This window comes from Xiphophorus couchianus, chromosome 21, assembly GCF_001444195.1.
Source record: "Xiphophorus couchianus chromosome 21, X_couchianus-1.0, whole genome shotgun sequence".
Taxonomy (NCBI): Eukaryota; Metazoa; Chordata; class Actinopteri; order Cyprinodontiformes; family Poeciliidae; genus Xiphophorus; species Xiphophorus couchianus.
In genome coordinates this window covers 7,330,383-7,351,230 of record NC_040248.1, presented here as the reverse complement: position 1 = coordinate 7,351,230, position 20,848 = coordinate 7,330,383, and the positions used below count along the sequence as shown (strand labels likewise).

General features: G+C 39.2%; 2 protein-coding genes across 27 annotated transcripts in view; one reads left to right on the top strand and one right to left on the bottom strand.

Annotated features, from left to right (window-relative positions):
* Window positions 1-105: 105 nt before the first annotated feature.
* On the top strand, window positions 106-3,301 carry LOC114136669 (uncharacterized). The gene is made up of 4 exons (XM_028004813.1): window positions 106-429; window positions 1,215-1,319; window positions 1,475-1,576; window positions 1,668-3,301. The coding sequence occupies exons 1-4, from the start codon at window positions 121-123 to the stop codon at window positions 1,755-1,757; spliced, it is 606 nt and encodes a 201-aa protein (XP_027860614.1). The 5' UTR covers window positions 106-120; the 3' UTR covers window positions 1,758-3,301.
* A 13,961-nt stretch (window positions 3,302-17,262) lies between these two features.
* The window catches only part of scrib (scribble planar cell polarity protein), a 79,133-nt gene continuing 75,547 nt past the window's right edge, over window positions 17,263-20,848 (bottom strand). For 24 of the 26 annotated variants that reach the window (XM_028004705.1, XM_028004709.1, XM_028004714.1 and 21 more), the window contains one exon: window positions 17,263-19,001. In XM_028004705.1, the coding sequence (XP_027860506.1) occupies window positions 18,871-19,001 (131 nt within the window). In that variant the 3' untranslated portion in view covers window positions 17,263-18,870. The remainder of the gene's footprint in view (window positions 19,002-20,848) is intronic. The other 2 variants (XM_028004713.1, XM_028004716.1) reach the window with 1 other exon arrangement.

Genomic DNA, 20,848 nt, shown 5'->3' with positions numbered 1-20,848 from the left:
TATTTAGGTTCAAATATTTTAGAAGCACAGCAGGCTAGTACATAATTATGTTGGACAACTTGGTTTGGAAGATAAAAGTTTATCGTGTCTAAAATCCGCCTCCTGAAGTCGGAATGTGGCATGATTGAGCTTGTGTCCTTCAGTGGGAAGAAGAGGGCCGGATGCCCCTCCTCCCCTCTCTTCTGGAATATGGGTCGGCTGCTCCACTTTCAGCCCCACAGACACAAGCTAACCACGATGGTTGCGTTCCTGCTCTGGGTCTTCAGCCTTGGCTGCCTGGCTTTGCCATCCGACACGCAGCCGGCTTACAACAACCTTCCTGAATCCTTCAAGAAGGGAGTGGATTTGACCCTGGAGAGACTCAGCTCCCATGCCAGCATCCTGCATCACTTTCGCTTCTTCAGGAGTTTGGAAAAGTCCGAAATGGAGGTAAAGTTCTGTTGCTTTCTAATTTTGAGGTCCTGTGTCTAAAATCTACTGCACTTTGTCAAATTGTTAATGTTTCATATATTTCTAATATCTACGTTTGTTATTTCTAAGTATTTTTGGTCTAGTTTCTAGTGCAAATGCCTTAGGACATTTGAAATAAAACAGAATTTTCATGTTTTTCTTGTTTATAGTGACAGAAATTCAATGTTTGTCTTTTTGTGTGTGACAGGAAATTTTAATTTTGCTATCTTTTAATGAACCTGCCTTTGAAAATGAGCTTTTGGCTAAAAAAACCCCTATGTACAACACAATGTTTGGTTTGTTTTTTAACATACAACATTGGTTAATGTACTGTACTTGATGAAATACATTTAAATTAAAATAAAAGTAGGTTACAAGTAAGGTTTCAGCAAAATATAGGAGCTTGTTTTATGCCAATAATTCCTAATTCCACTTATAAGACCTTTTTCCCAACGGATACTTGTTTTTAATCAATATTAAGGAATAAATGCCTTAAGACTACTCCTATATCTTTCTGAAACCTGACTTGTAAGTCAGTTTTGTCTTATTTAAAGTGTAGTAAGATATTTGCACTAGAAACTAGGTAATATATTTTGTTTTTGCAGTGTACTTTGACATGTTCTGCTGCCTTACTTGTCTTTTTTTGTTAGGTTTTTATCTAGTTAAATAAAGTTTTAATAAAATATTAACAAATAGTATTTATTATAATAAATTTCCAGAGCATTTTTAATATTAATATCATTGTTGCTTCACTTCCTCCTCAGCCCGGCTTTGATGTAAAAATCATAAACCACAACTTCTACCTTAAAGCCACAAAGTGCCCGAAAGGAACCGTCGACGCCTCGAGTTGCCAGTTCAGAAACGACAGGGTGAGGGTTGTTTTTTCCTTTCTTTTCTCTTCTTTCCTTTTTTTTTTGTTTATCTGATTTGGCAGTTCACTGGAACTGGGAAAGCTGGGGAATGTGGGTTTGGAGGGGCCAGTTCTGACATGCCTCTGCTGTTTTGTTTGTGTGCGCTCATGCAGCCGCTCATCGACTGCGTAACCTGTTACAAAACCTTCGAGGGAGAGATTGAAGCAGAGCCGCAGCCGTACATCCACTGCGTCCACAGATCAGCGCTGACCGAGGTCCGTTTGACCCTTCCTGACCTTTTGTTGCTTCAGACTTGACCTGTGTCAAGTCTGTGCTGGGTTTGACTTTCCTCCTTTTGTTCTGCAGGACATGAGAACCACCAGAGCTGAACAATGCCAAGCTCTGAAGTACAAATACGGCACGCCGACTCTTCTCTCATCAGTTGGAGACAATTAAGAAAGTTTAACACGTCAAAGCTAAATTATTCCGTCTCCTCGTTTATTGTTTTATCAAAACTAACTTCTATGATGTCAATTTTATCTTTTTTTTCTAACAAAGTAATGATAAAGTGCATAGTGTCAAATAGAAATAATTTTCCATCCTCTCGTCTCTCTCACGTTACTCAAACACACTTATCTAGTAAATAAAACGTTAAGATCACTTTATTACTGAATCTAGTTACTTTTCTATCTTTTGTTGCATTTTTACATTTTTATTACGCAGTGGTGTCATGTTCACCCTCTTTCAGTTCTGCTGTTTTAACCTAAAGTTTGCCAAAAAAAAATGTACTGGAAAAAGCCAAAACTATAAAACTGTGTCTGAAAAGGTGAGTACACCGGTTTTGTTTTTTCCCCACATTCCCTCTAAAACACTCCAGATTTTAACTTTTATATTAAAACAGTTTCCTCGGTGAATCATACTAAGGAATTATGACCCACTCCTCTTTATGTCGTTGCTTCGGTACATTAAAGTTTGGACATATCAATTTCTGCTCAGCTCTCAGATTGATGTCTGGACTTTGACTAGACCATTCTAACGCACTGATTTCTCCATTCTTAATGTAGATTTTCTTTAATAAGCAACATCTGATTGCTACACTTCCTGCTCAATCGAAAATGAAGCAGCAGGGATGTATTTATTTTAATAAATAACCATGTGGAATTTGTTGGCTAAATAATTTTTACTTTGGAATGTGAACCTCTATGATTCAGCAGGGGTGTACTTTCTTTTTCCACTATGACCACAGCTTGTCTGGTTGCAGGGTTTTACAGCATTTTGTATCATCAGAGTTAGATGGAAATTTTAAGATAGTTTTCTGGAAATAAATGACTGGGCTTTAAAACACATTTCCCAGTTTGGCTTCTGGCTGATGGAAAAAAAACAAAACCAAAAACTCAAAAATAAAGGTTATAAAATGGGAATCTCGACTTGAATATTCTTTATAAGCTGGTTAAGAAGTTAAAGGATCTATTTTTATGCCTCCAAAAATATTAACGTCGTTTATTAAATATCTTATCCCTGTAAGCAGAGCAAAAATAATTAATTTCTTCACCTAGTCACTGTTTGTTGATGCCTTTTCACAGTCTGCTCGATTCGTTTAAAGCAGAAAAAATATTTGGGTGCCAGCACAACGTCTGAGTAAATTAAGCTGCTCCAGTAGAGATTAAAATAATCTGTGGTCTACAGACAGAGAGTAAAATATGCAGCAAACTATTCACCAGAAACTGGAGGTGGGCAGAAATGAAGATGAAGCTGTATGACCCCAACTAGATGAGGAAGTTTAAAATAACAATTTGGACTGCAGCATGTATGGAAATCCACAAATGCCACAATTCAATCATGTAAAATGCCAAAAATTGATGTGAATTTTTAAATAAATGGTAAATAAGTAAAAAAACAAAATTGCTAAATATTTCATTATTGTATGTATGGTGATCTAGGCTATATGGGCAGTTGCCCAAGGTGGTTTTATACAGAATAATAAAAAAAAATTGCTTATATTTCAGTTGTGCCTTGTTTTCTGTTGATTTCATGTGTGTGGATTCAATGGGGAGTTGCTGAGAGCTGCTTGATATTGAGAAGAGATTGATTGTTTTATGTGCTTTGTTTGGGTTGCACTGTATTTGATCTCACCCCAACATTTTAAAAACGTAATTAATTTTGATACTTAAGTAATTCATTACTTACGGTGGCTCAGATAGGTCAAGAAAAAGCAAAAGCCACAACAGAACAGGAAGAAGCCGCAACAACAAAAAGCCGCAACGCAACAGCAAATAGATGGAACGCAAAACAAAAACACAACGAAAAGTTGCCACGTAACGGCAAAGTAACATTAACGTTAATCTTGTAAAAGTCTGATAAAATTCAACACGACCTTTCACACTGAAGACGCTTTGAAAACAATCGGAAACGTATCGGAATCAGCTCTACATAGACAAATCAGATTTGTTTTGGGACGGTGAAGAGATTGGGATTGAGCTGCTCAGATTCACAAGAAAAAAATAGGATATAGGTCACATATGGGCAAAAACGTAAAATTTGTAGAGATTCACGATATATCGGCACAAACATCGGTATTGGCAGATAATAGTCATGTTGTAACATATCGGTATCGACCCAATAAATAAAATTGGGTCAATATGAACAACCGATATTTATTTTTATCTGTTTCTGGATTTCTTTTTCTAAAGGCGTCAAAATGGTAGTGAAATATATATAATATCAATAAATATTGGTTATCAACCATAACAGCGATATTATTAATAGAAGATATTGACAAAAATCTTTGTATTGGTGCATTCTTTAAGGTTTTGGTCGCATTCGGCTGCTGTGTGATCGCAGCCCGAGGTTTTCCAGACTGACTGATGTAATATCGTTGCTTTTTGGGATCTTTTAGCCTACTTCATGTTGTCTCATAGGTCCTAATTTTAACTAATTCTTTATTTAACCAGTTATATTTGCACATAGGACCAAATTAAGTTTGAGTAGATTTTGTTTTTTTAGACATTAAAATAATTAGTCCATATTTTGTAATTAGTTAGTTTTGTTTTAATGATTTGAAACATTTAAGTGGCCGCTTCAGTCTGTACTCTAACCAGATGAAATGTTGAAGCTTTTCTTTAGAAGTGCCAATAACTTTTTGTTTGGGTCTGTAAGAGAAATCCTGCTTTTCCTGAACAGTTTCCTTTATAAATCCTCTCTAAATCTTCTTGAGAAACGCTTTAATCTCCTTCTCCTTCAGTTTCATTATTACTCAGTTCAGTGAGTCTTCTGATTGTTTTCTTCATTGCTCCAGTTCACATCCACAGCCATAATAGGACTTGTTTTGGACGCCAGCAGTGAAAGGGAAAGAGAGAGAGAGGGGAAGGGTATTCACCCCTTGAAGCTTGGCTGTTTTCCTCGCACACAGTTGGAGGAAGATGGCTGCAGAGTTGCTGCTGCTGCTGCTGGTTTGCGCCGGAGGTTTGCTGCTTCCTGCCGAGGCCCAGGACTCGTACGATCAGCTGCCCACCGTCGACAAGGCCGGAGTCGACCTCGCCTTGGAGCAGCTGTTGACCAACTCCGGGGTCAAACACCATTTTCGCTTTTTGAAAAGTGTGGAGAAAAATGAACGTGATGTAAGTTTGAGTTTCTCTAATTTACATTTTCCTAATCTTGTGAAATCACTGAGTCCTGGAACTTTGGTATTAAAATCACGTCAGGGCTGATTACTCAGGCTTGTTCCCTCATGTCCACAAAAATGTGATCATAAGTTTGATTTTACAAAGTAAATGTAAAACTCAGAATCTTACAAAGTATTTTTGGTCCAGTTTCTAGTCCAAATATCTTTGCACACTTGAAATAAACTTACAAGTAACTTTTTAGTCAAATATATATATATAAAAGTCAATAATTCCTTAATATTGATGAAAAAGTACTAGATCTGCAGGCAAATCCTTTCACTTGTAAGATGGGAAAATGTCTTATACAAGTGAAATAATCTGCCAGCAGAACTAGTTTTTAAAATCTAAATTAAGGAAACTTAAAACAAGCAAAAATGTCTTTCTGAAACATTATTATTCCAGTGTGCTAAGATATTTGATAGAAACTAGACCAAAAAATACTTGGGGAGACTTTGTGTTTTTGTACTGAAGTTCTGGTTTAAACGTGTTTCAGTTTCTTTTCCTCTCTGCTTCCAGGAGGTTCTGGTTCTGACTTGTTTTCCCATCTGTTTCGGATCAAGCGCACTTTGGAACCCATAATGTAAACAAGTTTGCTCTTGCTAGATAAAAAATGTTGGATAAAGTTTAGCCTATCTGGAGTGGAGGGAATAAATAAGGTGGGATCTTGTTTGGAGTTAATCAGTGTGAAATAAAAGGATCCGATTGTTTTTTGACGAGTCTGTTGCTATAGAAATGATCAATTACTCTAAAAACAATGCCATCTCTGACACAAGTTAAACCAGTTTCTGCCAGTTGACCCAAATGGCAGCCAGAAAGAAGACGTTTTATAGCAGTAGCCTCATTTCAGGTGGATGACATTTAGGAGTTTCTTTAATCATTTTTCTCCAGGTTTTAAATTGTTATCCATCAGAAAAAAATGTAAATAATCCAATTTAAGTTTCCTCCTCCAGATTTTTACTCATAATGTTCAAAAATGTCAGAATTTATAATTACTGGCACTCTTTCTAGACTTGTCAGGTAAGAAGAAACAGTCCCACAGCATAAGAGATCCTCCACCGTACATAATGGGCATGATACATATTCATGCGTTTGTTTCTGGCTGCATCCAGCTCAATTGTCTATTGCAGAAAAGCTCAATCCCACTTTCACCAGAACAAAGCAGTAGAGTTACAATCCCAGCAGCGCTGAGCAAACTTCATATTTATGTTTGTGATGGTGGGAGAAGAAAAGCTTTTTGCAAATTACAGCTGTAGATTTGAAAATGCTTAAACCAGTAGCTATTGTTTGTGATTTCATGACTTAGTATCAACAACAAGTTCTCTTGTCTTTGCCATGTTGAAGAGTGGTAAGAAGAACTCATGGATTCCAAATTCATAGTAAATTGAAACTTTAAAATCCATAAAAATCCCTGTTTGATTTATTTTACACATCTGGTCTTCTCAAATTACACATGGATAGTTTTTCCAACATTTGTTGTGCAAAATGATGCAGGAATGTTTAATTTGATGGAAAATGGAAGCCACAGCTAAGATTTTCACTGTTTTTTGTTTTTTACATTTGCGTTTTTAATGGCAATTACAGTATATCACAAAGACATACCAACAAGATGAATATGTACAAAATCAGAGCATCGGTGCTTTACTTCTCCATCATCAATGATCGTTTTTGCTGTTTTGTTTTGGCTACACTGGAAAAAAATCTTTGTACATGTAGCAGATTAACATTAAATCAAACCAATATTCAACCCATTTATGATATCTTTTATTGATGGAAGACTTGTCTCTCATGCAGATTCAAACCATTTGCAAATTTACTTCATTTTAGCTAAAACAAATATGTTTTTTGACTAATAAATCTGTATTGTGGTGTCTTGCAGGAAGGGTTTGGTGTGCGTTTCCTCTACCATCACTTCCACCTGAGGCCCACCAGATGTGCCAAAGGAACAGCAGCTTCAGACTCTCGTATCTGTCCGTTCAGGAACGACAGAGTGAGCTAAGACCCAGAACCAAAGATTAACCATGTTTTCACAGGATTAAAACCTTGGGTGTTTTTATCTTTATTATCCACAGCCACTGATGGATTGTGCCGTTTGCTATAAAACGGTGGATGAGCAAATAGAAACTACTCCGGAGCCGTACGTTCACTGCATCCAGAGACCGAGGCTCACAGAGGTAAAACTTTCATCTTTCTGGTTCTGATGATGCGTTTCAGCTGATGGAGGAAGTGCTTTATGTTGATGTTTCTGTTGATGCGCTCGCCCGTTTCAGGAAATGACGACAACGCGGATGAACCACTGGAAGAAGATGACCTACAAAACCGGCGGTGCCACTATTATGGCCCTGTCCACTGGCTAAAGATGCTCTTTACATGCAAAGCATCACACCAGACAGACTTCACACATGCATAAATAACTCTGTCAAAATGTGTGAATTGCTTTTTCGTTTTACTGTTACATTTGACATAAAAATCTCTGATTTATATTCATTTTAAGTTCCTAAAGTGACTTTATTCCAAATATAGTCTTGTAACGCAGAACATGTCACTTTCTCTGGATGTATCAGTAGAAATAAGAAATGTTTAATCCTGGATGTCAAAGAGAGGTTCATTAATTCATTTTTAATGCTCTTTATCAACATCAATTCATATTAAATTTGGGCTTTTGGTGATGGAATGGTTTTATAACATCAGAACATTTCTAAATTTAATCTGCAAGAAAAGTTTCCATATGGATGTATATTCATACATCCCACTAATATAAGGGTCTTGTAGTAAAAATGTAATTTGCTAAATAAATGTTTGACTTTTCAAACTCATAGATTTCCAAGTTTTTTCTATAAAACCTCTGATATCAAACTTTCTGGGGTTTTCTATCTACAATTGTCCTAATACTCCGTTGCCATGCATGTTCAATAAATGTTTCCAAAACAAAACTCTTCATTTTGTTGCATCTTCAGAAACAGGTTATTTCTGAAATCATAATATAAAAGACAGTGAAATATGAAATAAAACGAAGTACAAGTGCGCACACATCGCTTAAATGAAGCAATAGTGGCACCAAGTGGTAGCGAGAGGAACTGCACGGGTTTTATACAAAAAAGCAAAAAGTTCCAGGATGTTGTCTTCTTTTGCTCCACTGCAGTTATGTTTGTCAAAAGAAAAGGAAATACTTTATAGTATATGAGGAATATACAAAGAGGCAAAGCATGATTAATAAAAATATGAATGATGATCCTCAAACAAATACCAGTCACTGTCCAAAAGGAAGTTAACTGAAAGAAAACTGGGAGACGAACCGGTTTACTGGGAGAAACAGCTGAGTCTGTTCCAGACTTCCGGACAGCTGAGAGGAGGCGCTGCTGCCACCTGCTGGTGACTCCGAGGAACAACTTCATATCTCTTACTGTCAATAAAACATCTAATATAGAAAAATAGACGTTTTTCAAAAGAGTGAGCTGACTGATGATGTCATCAGCCTCTGTGACTGATGATGTCACAGAGGCTGAAGACATCATCAGTCACAGAGGCTCTATATGACTGGCAGGCAGAACTTCTCCTTCACTCTGCATCTCAATCAGGTTGGATCAGGTTGGCATTGTGACGAATCGTTTCGTACGATTAGGACAACTTCGAAAGAGAAACAAATTCTCAGGAATTTCTAGTATTTCTAAGGATCAGTTCAGAAATACTACATCATGTTCTTCCACGTCGGTTTCCTTCTTGGATATGTAATTACTACTGCGATGAAGAAGTTCAGCAGCCGGTACGCTGCTGATGCTGATTTGGAGCAGAACAGCAGTGAAACGGCCGTTGAAACGCCAGAAGACTGCTTGGCTTTCACTGTTCCTGCTGACTCTTCTGTTGAAGAGCATAATATGAGTAAGAGCAGCGAACCGATCCCTTCCACCTTTGGGAATAGAAACGGATGTTCTGGATTTGAAGAACATCCTGAAGATGAAGTTTGTGCTAAAGAAATGAGCACAATGAAGAACGAACATGGCACTGCGGACAGCAGCTGCAACGTGGGAATGACGGGAGATTTGATGGAAACCAGTAGCTGTGAAGCAGCGAGTGTTTTGGTCAGCTCAGATCTGGCTGAGGAAGATTTGGCAGATCGTTGCTACCAAGGCGACAGTCAAACAATTCCTTCTTCAGTCAACATTTGCAAGTTTTCCAACAACAACTGGATGAGTGCCGCCATGCACAGCATCCTGAACCTCAGGAAAGCCAGAAAGTTTGTGGATGAGTATCCTGAGAAGATCTCTGGAGCTTTTTCAGAAACTCCATCACGCGCCAGTTTTCTCCATACAGACATGGAAAATCTAGGGAAACTTTTTACCCAAGAGGAAATCAAAGCAGTTCTGACAGAGATTAGTGAGAATGAACCAAATATGGGCTCAGGAAACAGGAACAAGTTAAAAGACTTTCTGAGGGTTATGTTAGACCGGTTGAACCAGAGAGGGATTGAAACCGCATGCATTTTATACAGTAATAACAGCTGTGAAGAAAGTGCTGAAGTGCCAGCCATCTTGGATTTTGGTCCCATCATCACCCTGCCGGTCACAAATCCTGTGGACACCACCGCTTCTCTCCTGAACAACTGGATTTATTTGGCTTCAGGAAAGGATTGTTCTCTGTCCTCATCCAGCTCAGCGACAAACGTCTTCCTCCATGACACTGACGTGATAACCTTGCATCTGCCATGGTTCGGCGGTTGGGCGGACTCACCACACACCGTGATTCCTAGTACAACCATTAGCATCCCCATAAAAACTGGAACTCAGTTGTACCGTCTATCGTCAGTCATTTGTCTGGACAAGCTGAGTTCTCAGGCTGACGGCTTTTACACCTATCTGGTGTATGAAGACCTGCTGTTTAAGGCTGTAAATGACAAGGTCACAACCCCAGAAACAAACAGTGTGTTCGACATTTGGCAGAACGGGTTCATGTACATCTATGAGAAGTTTTCAGAAGGTCAGGACGGACTCAGAGATGAGCTCACAGGTAGCTCTCAGGAGAGGAGCTGCGGCCCTGAAAACGCAGCCGATATGTCGACGATGAATGGATATTGTGGCGGGCCGACACCTTCGAGTCAACCAGACAATCTGATGGAAAAAAACTCCACAGCGAGCAGTGAGAGCACCGGCGCTGAGGCTGAAGACACAGACAGGGAAAGCAAAGCCAGTACGCCGAGTCCCCATGCACTTAACCAGGAACATCCAACAAACGGTGATCTTGATCCAGTCATTCACGTTTGCCAGTATTTCAAACACAGATGGGCAAATGTCACGATGCACAGCATTTTGAACCTGAAAGTTATAAAGAAGTACATGGCTCAGTATTTGGCTCAGCAGGCCTGTGAAGCATCATCAGGATATCCATCTGGTGCCTCCAGGTACGACCCAGAGCAAGAAGATTTCCCAAGGAGCCGAAAGTCATGCAGTGTTCAGCAGTTTGACTTCACAAAGTGCATGAAGTTTGTGAGCAAAACGACAGCATTAAATACCTCTAAGCCAGGTCAGAAGGTTGAGATCTCTTCTTTATTGAATGTTGTTTTGGTCTGGTTAAAAATGAATGCTGTCAAAGTAACCTGCACACTGCAGCAGTTTATGACTTGTGCAGACTGTGAGATAGATGAACTGGTCTCTACAAAGATAGGTGTCCTGATTAATTTGAAAAACACAAGACCAGATGACACCACAGCATCTCTCTTTGAACGCCATCTTCAGCAAGCGAGTTCTCTGAAGAAATGCTGCAGCTCTTGTAGAATAGAGAATATCTGCATCCTCGACACAACAGATGTGATCTGCATGTACCTGCATCGACAGCTCAGTGATGAAGACGGCGGACTGCTTCTGACTCCCAGTGCAACCATTGAAGCTCCGTTAGAAACGGGAACCCAATTGTTCTGTCTATTCTCGGTCATCTGCTGTGAAATCCAAAATTCCCAGATGTACAATTTTTATACATACGTGATATGTGGACAAACGGTATATAAAATTGAAGATGGAATGGTAACCGATGCAGATGAGGGCTGTGTAGAAGACATGAAGAGAAGAGGATTCATCTACTTCTACGATAAGTACGAAGAAGGAGAGGAGAGATTTAGCTTTCAGAAAAACAATTTCAAGTCTGGAACTGAACAAACTGTGCCAACGGTGGTGAAATATAGCAACAAAAGTGTGGATAAAAGAGAAATTTACCGCCAAAAAAGAAACTATGCAATCAACATTTGGGCAAATCTGTGCATAATTTATTTCTTATTTCGGATGTTTTGTTATTTTTTGTTGCCTTTATTTACTTCTACTACATTGTTTGACTTTCCTTTCTGTATTAATGATTGGATAGCCTTTGGTTTAGCCATCATTCGCATTATTTCGCTGGTCAGACTAAAATCACCAAAAAAAAAAAAAAAAAGGTGAAAAGGTGAGCCCAAATGAAATCAGCAGCTGTTCTTGAACCCTTTGGAGTACATGCAAAAGCTTGGACTCTTTATGAAGATGTCAAGCTAGCTTTTATTTCTGCAGTCAAATAATTACTTCTACTATATTCTTAGCCTTTTCTCTCAATACGTTTGTTTAGTTTGTGACACAGGTGACATTAAATACACAGCAGGTAATCAGGGAATGAGACACACCTGGGAACAATCAAGGGGCAGAGAGAACAACATGGAGACTCAGAAGACACAGAAACTCAAAATAAACACAGAAAAACACAGATCACAACAGTAACGTTGTTACTCCCCCAACCCCCAAGGGCGGCTCCAAGACTTCCAAAACAAGTCCAAAGCAACAAAACACAACAAGAGTGGGCGGAGACACAGGACACCCCACGAGGAAGGTCCGGCGGGCGACGATGGAGGAGGGTGGAGGAGGTAACGGTTGAGCACTGGGGGGGGGGACTCGGAGGGAGCACTGAGAACATTAGGGGGCGGAGAAGAAGAAGAAAAATTACTTTATTCATCCCAGCAGGGAAATTATTTCGCAGTTACAGCAAGAATTTTTTATAAACAGATTAACACACAGACAGGAGCTGCATCTGTAGGAGGACATGCAGCAAAGGTCGTTGGGACCGGGAGTCGAACCCGCGACGTCCGCGGGTCTAAGGCCTCCAAATGTGGGGCGTGTTAACCCCGTGCGCCACCATAGCCCCAGTGAGTCGAGACCCACTTATAGGGGCAGGAAACTGTTGAGACGTTTACTCAACTCTGATTGTTCTGTGTTGGCTGATTTCCTGTTCGTGTGCTCACACGTTTTGGGTCCGTTGAGTATTAATCACAACAAATGGTAGCAGAGGATGGTTTCGTGTTGAGATACGAGCAGAGATTGGACGGGCCGTTTAAGGCAACAGCCTGTTTTGTCGGTTTTGGCCCCGAGGAGTGCTGCCCTCGAAAAAGAACGCGCTGGCCAATCTGAGTCAGCTCGAGAAACGCTAAAAGCGGTGAGAGCTGGCCACCATAGGACAATGTAGATATTGGGTTAAGGTTGATCGCGATCTGCTCCTCAGATGAGGTATAAGTACAAAGTAGAAGTACAAAGGATAAGTACAAAGTAGAAGTAAAAAGTGTTGCCATCGAGGACAAAAATAGGAGCTCTGTGGAGCGTGGATCCATTTCTGTGTTTTGTGTAAAGTTGTCTCTTTTATGTCAGCTGTGTCTCTGTCAGCTGTGTGTGTCCGACTCTGCCACCGAGCAGACGTTTTGTCCATGCGTCGCTTTTCTGTTTGTTGTAAATGTGCTTTGAAACCATGGTTGGGGTCTGGGAACTGTAATTTGGGGAAAAGTTTTTAACTTTATCTGCTGTGTTGGTTTTCTCGCCGCCGTGCGAGCAGAAAGGGGAAAAAAAAAAGGGAGACAGAGGCTCGCCGCCGTGCGAGGCAGTAAAAAAAGGCAGAGAAGAGGAGAGGAGGAGGTCGACAGGGAGAAATACGATTTAAAGTGGACATGTCACTTTCTCTGGATGTATCAGTAGAAATAAGAAATGTTTAATCCTGGATGTCAAAGAGGTTCATTAATTCATTTTTAATGCTCTTTACCAGCATCAATTGGGCTTTTGGTGATGGAATGGTTTTATAACATCAGAGCATTTCTAAATTTAATCTGCAAGAAAAGTTTCCATATGGATGTATATTTATACATCCCACTAATATAAGGGTCTTGTAGTAAAAATGTAATTTGCAAAATAAATGTTTGACTTTTCAAACTCATAGATTTCCAAGTTTTTTCTATAAAACCTCTGATATCAAACTTTCTGGGGTTTTCTATCTACAATTGCCCTAATACTCCGTTGCCATGCATGTTCAATAAATGTTTCCAAAACAAAACTCTTCATTTTGTTGCATCTTCAGAAACAGGTTATTTCTGAAATCATAATATAAAAGACAGTGAAATATGAAATAAAACGAAGTACAAGTGCGCACACATCGCTTTAAACGAAGCAATAGTGGCACCAAGTGGTAGCGAGAGGAACTGCACGAGTTTTATACAAAAATGCAGCAAAAAGTTCCAGGATGTTGTCTTCTTTTGCTCCACTGCAGTTATGTTTGTCAAAAGAAAAGGAAATACTTTATAGTATATGAGGAATATACAAAGAGGCAAAGCATGATTAATAAAAATATGAATGATGATCCTCAAACAAATACCAGTCACTGTCCAAAAGGAAGTTAATGATCAAAATGGACGACTGAATTCTGCGTCTGTCTGCAGCTACAGGACTGTGGTGCTATTTAAATTAAATACTGCTGATCATGACTAATGTAAATGAGTCTGTATCTGTCATGACCTCATAAAAATGAGCAGTTCATTGAAACTGTTTGAATATTTATAAGTCTTGGTTTGAATAGATTCCTCAGCGGTTGGTTACCTTATCTTTCCCCAACAGCAAAGATAAGGCATTAATAATTACATAATTACAAAAACGTATGTATCATCAGACAGGTCAAAATATAAAGTTATGTGGAAATTTGGGCATTTTAAGGAGCAAAATGAAAATAATTCATATAAATAAAAATTTAAAAATTAAATAAATGGGAAAAATAAATTTCAGGTTTCATTCATGTATTTCATAGGAAGATGAAGGAAGGGTTGGGAAACGCCCACTTTTCCACGTGAACGAGCACAGAGCAAATAGTAGCTTTAGCACTCGTGACAGCTTCGGATCACAGGGGTAGCAGGCTGTAAGTAAGGAGGCCCAGATTCCTTCTCCCCAGCCACTTGGTCCGGAAGTTCCCAGATCAGCTGAGAAACATAGTTCCTCCATCATGTCCTGGGTCTTCCCCTTGGCCTTCTCCAGGTGGGAAGTGCCTGAAACACCTCACCAGGGAGGCATCCTAAGCAGATTTTCCGGCTCAAGAACATGGCCTCGGATGTGGAGGCACTGATCCTCATCCTGGCCACTTCGCACTCGGCTGCGAATCGCTCCAGTGAAAGCTGTAGATCAAGACCTGATGAAGGCAGTAGGATCACATCTTCTGCACAAAGCAGAGATGCAATCTTAAGGCCACCAAATCGGATCCCCTCAACACCTTGGCTGTGCCTAAAATTCTGTCAATAAAAGTACTGAATAGAATTAGTGACAAAGAGCAGCCTTGGCGGAGTCCAACTCTCACTGGAAATGAGCCCGAGTTAGTGACGGCAATGAGGATCAGACTCTGACACTGGTCGTACAGGAAGCTTCTGTAGCTCAGGATCAGGTCACCAAGGTCCCCACCTTCAGCTGCCATCCTTTCAACGCTGCACCCCACTCTGATGTCTCTCCCACTGGTGGTGAGCCCATGTGAAGAAGGAAACACGTTTCCTCTTCGGCTGTGCCCGTCTGGGCTCCATGGGTTAAAGCCCAGCCCCCAGGTGTATCTCACAAATACACCTCATAATATTTTGTTTCTTTCATAAAGGTAACTTTAACATTCTTATCTAGGGTGGCACGCCTGCCAGGTTGACCACTATCTTTTCTCCGTTCAGTTTTCTTGGAGAACAAGCTTCCTGCCTGCCACTTTAAATGGCATCTTTTCAGGCTTCCTTTCGCTGGGTGGCATTGGCTTATGTTGTTTTAACTTGCCTTGTGTTGTGAGGTGGCCTTTAAGATCTGGCAGTAACTTGCCTTCACCCAGAGGCAAGGTACTTCGATAATGCACTGACTGTGTATTGGGCAGCTGGAGGTTTGATTCTTCAACAGGTTTATCGTTTGTTTCAACTCTGCTTTCATTTTTAGGTTCTTCCACTGCAACATCATCTTCTACTTTAGCCTCTTTGCGCTTTATGGAGTCCGTCAAATCCTCATATTTCATCTTCTTGTACTTTTTTTTTACCCTAAACAATTCTTCAGTGACGTCTTTAATGAGTTCTTGATCCCTCTGCTTGTTTTCAGTTAGTGCCTTTACCTGACAATTTAAGGATGTAATTTCTCTCTCCAGCTCAAAAGGATTTTTGACAAGAATTTTATTTTCCTTCTCTGCCTCTTTCAACTGCTTTTCCAGAACTTCAAGACATCTAGACTTGTCATTTTCACTGATAATCTCCTGATTTTTATTGCTGATTTTGTCGTTCTTTTGGGACGTCTCATTCTGAAGTCTCTTGACTTCTTTTTTATACTTTTCAATTGGAACTTTGTCTGCTGTGCTTTGAGACAAAACTTGGTCTCTATCTTCCAACATCCTGTTAACTCGCTGTTGTGAATTCCTCTCAAAGTTTCTTAAAGAGGTTTGAAGCTCTTCGACTTCACTTTTGTACTGTTCAACCTCAGATGACAACTGACTTCTTTGGGAACTCTCCTTCTCTATCTGTTGTTTTAACTTTTTGATTTGCTCACATTCCAGGTTTTTGTTTTGTCTGAGAGTCCAGTTTAGCGCTTTGGTGAGCGAATCAATTTTCTCATTTAGAAGCTCATTTTGTTTATGAGCTATTTTTAACTCTTGCTCCAATGCAGTGTCCTTATTATGCATTTCAGGTCTTTCTTTAAACTTTTTTAACTGATCCAGTGCCAGTGCCAAGCTATGAAAAAAATGCAATGTTAAATCTAATATGGAAATCCAATGTCCGTTTTGCTACTTGAGTTCTGCAAGTTTGATTTAGATGCAATACATTCAAGTGTTATGATGTCCCTTATGACATCATAACATTTTGACATCATCAGAGTCCATCAGTGGAAGTATTTAATGTATGCTATGTTGCTGGACAACAGCAAAGCCAGCTCACTTTCCACCATATTCCTGGGAGGCTTACTGTGGAAACGACTCTAAAGTTCATGAACTGTTATTTGGGGATTGCTCGGCACGCCATCTTGCCAGAACTCTCTATTCCTAGTAGCGAGGTATGCTAACATTGAGTGAAATAAATGACATTTTCGAATTCAACATTATGAACAAAAAAAGCTCCTTGAATGAAAAAGAAAACTCAGTTAAACTGATTACCACAAAATGATATTCAGTAAGTTAGCTATAGAAAAATTTAAGCTGAAGCGTTGGAGCAGCAGGTCCTTTTATAAAGTCTACATCTCCACCTCATTCAGTATACATACCTTCCAGTCAGATTTGGCGTCCATTTATATATCCAATATGGAAGTAGGCCACCTTCCTGGCTCCCCTGGCTTGATCAATCTGCAGCCACAGATGATTTCTCTCCTCCCAGGCATTGGGTAGCATTTTAGCAAACCGGATGCCCAGTTCCTTACAATAAGAGAATTTTTTGGTCTTCTTAGCACGAGGACGTTTATGTGTTTGTTCTCCATCCTTCGTCCCAGTTGGTAAACAACATCCACGTCCTCCTTCAGCCTTGACGCAGATTCAGGAACGATGTGAACGATGAGTATATATAACTAAAGCCCTGACGTCTTCATCTTTCTCCTCCTTCTGAATTTTAATGTAAAGGCTCCATTTCATTCTGTACCTTTCTAATTCTCTAAGCCTCTTTTTAAAATCAGCATTCTCCTCTCGTAGTTTTTTACTTTGCTTTTCCAGCTCTTTAACCTTTGCGGTTCGTGTATTTTCAGGCAGTTTGCATCCCTAGTCTCCTACTAGGGATTCAAACAATCCCTGTCACTATGTTATGACATAGTGACAGTTTTAACAAATACATGTAATTTTTTTTCTTTATAAACGTTACATAGAGTAACTTTTATAATGTACCATGTTTAAGTTCAGTACTTTTAATTGAATCTAAAGTATAAATTCCTCATAATTATAATTCTGTAATATCTGAGACAAGGAAAGTTTCCACAAACTTATAATTTCACAGGTGGGGAATACACCTTAACTTTACGTTCTTTTTGTTTCACATGCTGTCCAAGCACAAACGACAACAGACTGGATTAGCTTCTTAAATGAAAAGTAAAATTTATTATTCCTGAACCACAAAATAGACTTCTTTGGTTGTACAAATTCACTAGTTACAGTCTTATATGAGCTATAACCCTTGACCCTAGGACGTCTGACCCCACACCCTCTGGCCTGTTAGCAAGTTAAAACCCCCAAAAAGAACTCGAGACAAAAATAAGAAACACAGAAAACATAAAAACACGGCATCAATGTAGTGAAACTCTTCTGGGGAAAAAAAAAATAAAAGTAGTTGCCTACAAATAAAATAAGAAAAAAAACAAACAGCAAATGATAAACTGAATTTCAGTCAGTGAGAGCAACATGGAAAAGTAATCATAGACCCTAGATTAAATTAACAAAATGCTACGATGCTGTGATTCTGCAGAATGTTTTGCAGCTCTCCCAGTTTGCATGGAGAGCATCCCAACACCAAGCCTCAACCTCACCCAGATGCTTCAGCAGTCCAGACAGGCTCAGTTTCCAACCCATATTTTCTCTTCTTCCTTACAGTTTTTGTACATTATTCACACGATAAATGATTTTTTTTTCAGTGGCATCAGATTTAAGTTAACCATAGTTGGAAAAATAAAACTCCCTGCTACCTTCAAATCACTGTGGTTAAAAAAAAAAAAATTGCCAGATAACACAAAAGATGCTAGGGTAGCATTAACGGTTCACATTGATTTAAAAAAAATAAAAAATTCAACAACACACAATACCCTTAGAAGGGTAAGTACCATTGATAAATGACAAAATGCATGATCCCAAGTATTAATACTCTCAATTGGGGAGTATTTGCTGCTGCTGTGTCCAGTGTAGTTGTCCTCTCTGTAGGGGAATGTAACGAGGGTTAGTCTGAACAGAGGCTGCAGGGTTGAGAGAAACCAGCAAGTAGACGCGTTCTTCCAAACAGTTAAATCATGTTTACAACAATTCCTCCTGTAATTTAAGTGTTTTTATAAAGTAAATATAAGTAGTGATATGTAGATGAGTATTAGGAACTCATCTCGAGTTCAAAAGGATTAAAAATGTAGAATGAAGGCCTTTGATTCGTCTAAAATGATAATAAATACAGTGGCAGTGAATAAACGATATGTGCTTCAAGAGAAACGATTTTCCACCATATGCGACGATGAAGGTAGCAAGCTGTTCCCTCCTCAGTTAATATTTACACCCCAAATCATTAAAAACAGACACTTTACAATCTAATCGCTGAAGTTAGTAAAACTATAACCCATTTCTTCTCATTTCCTGTTTCCACTATGCTTTTTTTCATAACAGCGACATCACAATGGTGCAGCGATATATATATATAAAAAAAGAAAACTAAAAACTTTGATCACCCTCAAGTTAAAATAGATCTGATCTACGAGGCAAACAGAAGATTTAAGAAAATAATTCATCTGCAAGTTGCAATCCTAGCTAACCACACCGACTCGTCCCGTCCAGGTACGGAGCTCGCCGACTCACCCACAGACTATAAAGGCAAGACTGGCACGCAGGATATAAGTGAGTATCTATGTGGCGACTAAAAGCTTCAGAGTCTTTGCAGTGGTTATATTTGGAGAGCCGACCTCTCTGGGTTAATGTTTTTGGTTGTGTTACGTCGGCACAGCGGCTTCCAGGCTGCGGCGGCCCTGCCTCAGTTTGCGTTTGTTGCTGTAGAGGGCCATCTCCTCCAGGGCCGAGGTGGCGGGCAGCGGGATGGGAGCCTCCACTTCAGGGCCGTGCCCTGCAGAAACACAAAGCAACACAAAAATACTTTTTAAATGTGTACTTTTGATAAAGAGCTGCGTCGAAACCGCCCTGAAACCTGCAAGACGCGTCCCACACTGAGCAGCAGCAGCTAGAAAACAGCAGAATCAGCAGCGAGAAAACCCAGATTTCAAATCATTTCTGTTTACATGCACCAGAGAGGACGGCTAGATTTATTCAGGTCCCACTTTAAGGTTCCTGTTGTGTTTTTAATTGTAATTTTTTTATTGAGTTAATTGCAGCCACATGAGCACAACAACAAAAACATTTGTTTTTAACCTGTTATCTGTGTCACTCAACCATCAGATTGGTGCACAGGTCTGTTATACTCATTCAGCTTTCAAGTTCTTTGAAAAAAATAAAGTAAAATGTTTTGCACTGAGAAGCTATTTTAGGATTAAACCATTTCAGTGATAATCTTAACTCCCTTTTGCACAACAAAAGTCTTTTCCAGCGTGCCATCTGATAAATTTTTGAAGCAAAAGTTAACCCCTAATATACTGAGAGAAGAGGCCTCGTCGTCTATTGTTGTTATTTGCAGACATTGTTTGGGTGCCAAATTTATGCATTTCTACATGAGTCCAAAGGATCCTGAAGTCCTTTCAGGGACAGTGTTAAAGACCTCATTAATTATTAGTTCAACCTAAAAACAAATCCATGCAGTTATTGAAGTACTGAGAGCTCATCCAGCTTAAATCCAATACGCAAACACAATACAGATGCATTAGTAGGCAAATTTAAAGACTTTATATGTGCTTTAAACACTCTTTAGTGTGGAAGTAATTAAAGAGGAAAGACATTTTCAGCATCTCTGGTGTGCTTGACAGACAAATTGACAGTTCATCAAGGTTGTTGCCAGTAAAAATTTATCTGAAACTGGGATCTGGCCAATAGAAGAACAATAACTGGTGTGTCTCTATAAACTGGCCACATCTCCGTTGCAAATAAAACAGCTAAATAGATGACTTTACTCAAATAAAACAGCTAAATAGATGACTTTACTCAAATAAAACAGCTAAATAGACGACTTTACTCAAATAAAACAGCTACATAGACGACTTTACTCAAATAAAACAGCTACATAGACGACTTTACTCAAATAAAACAGCTACATAGACGACTTTACTCAAACAGCTACATAGACGACTTTACTCAAATAAAACAGCTACATAGACGACTTTACTCAAACAGCTACATAGACGACTTTACTCAAACAGCTACATAGACGACTTTACTCAAATAAAACAGCTACATAGACGACTTTACTCAAACAGCTACATAGACGACTTTACTCAAACAGCTACATAGACGACTTTACTCAAATAAAACAGCTACATAGACGACTTTACTCAAACAGCTACATAGACGACTTTACTCAAATAAAACAGCTACATAGACGACTTTACTCAAATAAAACAGCTACATAGACGACTTTACTCAAACAGCTACATAGACGACTTTACTCAAATAAAACAGCTACATAGACGACTTTACTCAAATAAAACAGCTACATAGACGACTTTACTCAAATAAAACAGCTACATAGACGACTTTACTCAAACAGCTACATAGACGACTTTACTCAAATAAAACAGCTACATAGACGACTTTACTCAAATAAAACAGCTACATAGACGACTTTACTCAAACAGCTACATAGACGACTTTACTCAAATAAAACAGCTACATAGACGACTTTACTCAAATAAAACAGCTACATAGACGACTTTACTCAAACAGCTACATAGACGACTTTACTCAAATAAAACAGCTACATAGACGACTTTACTCAAATAAAACAGCTACATAGACGACTTTACTCAA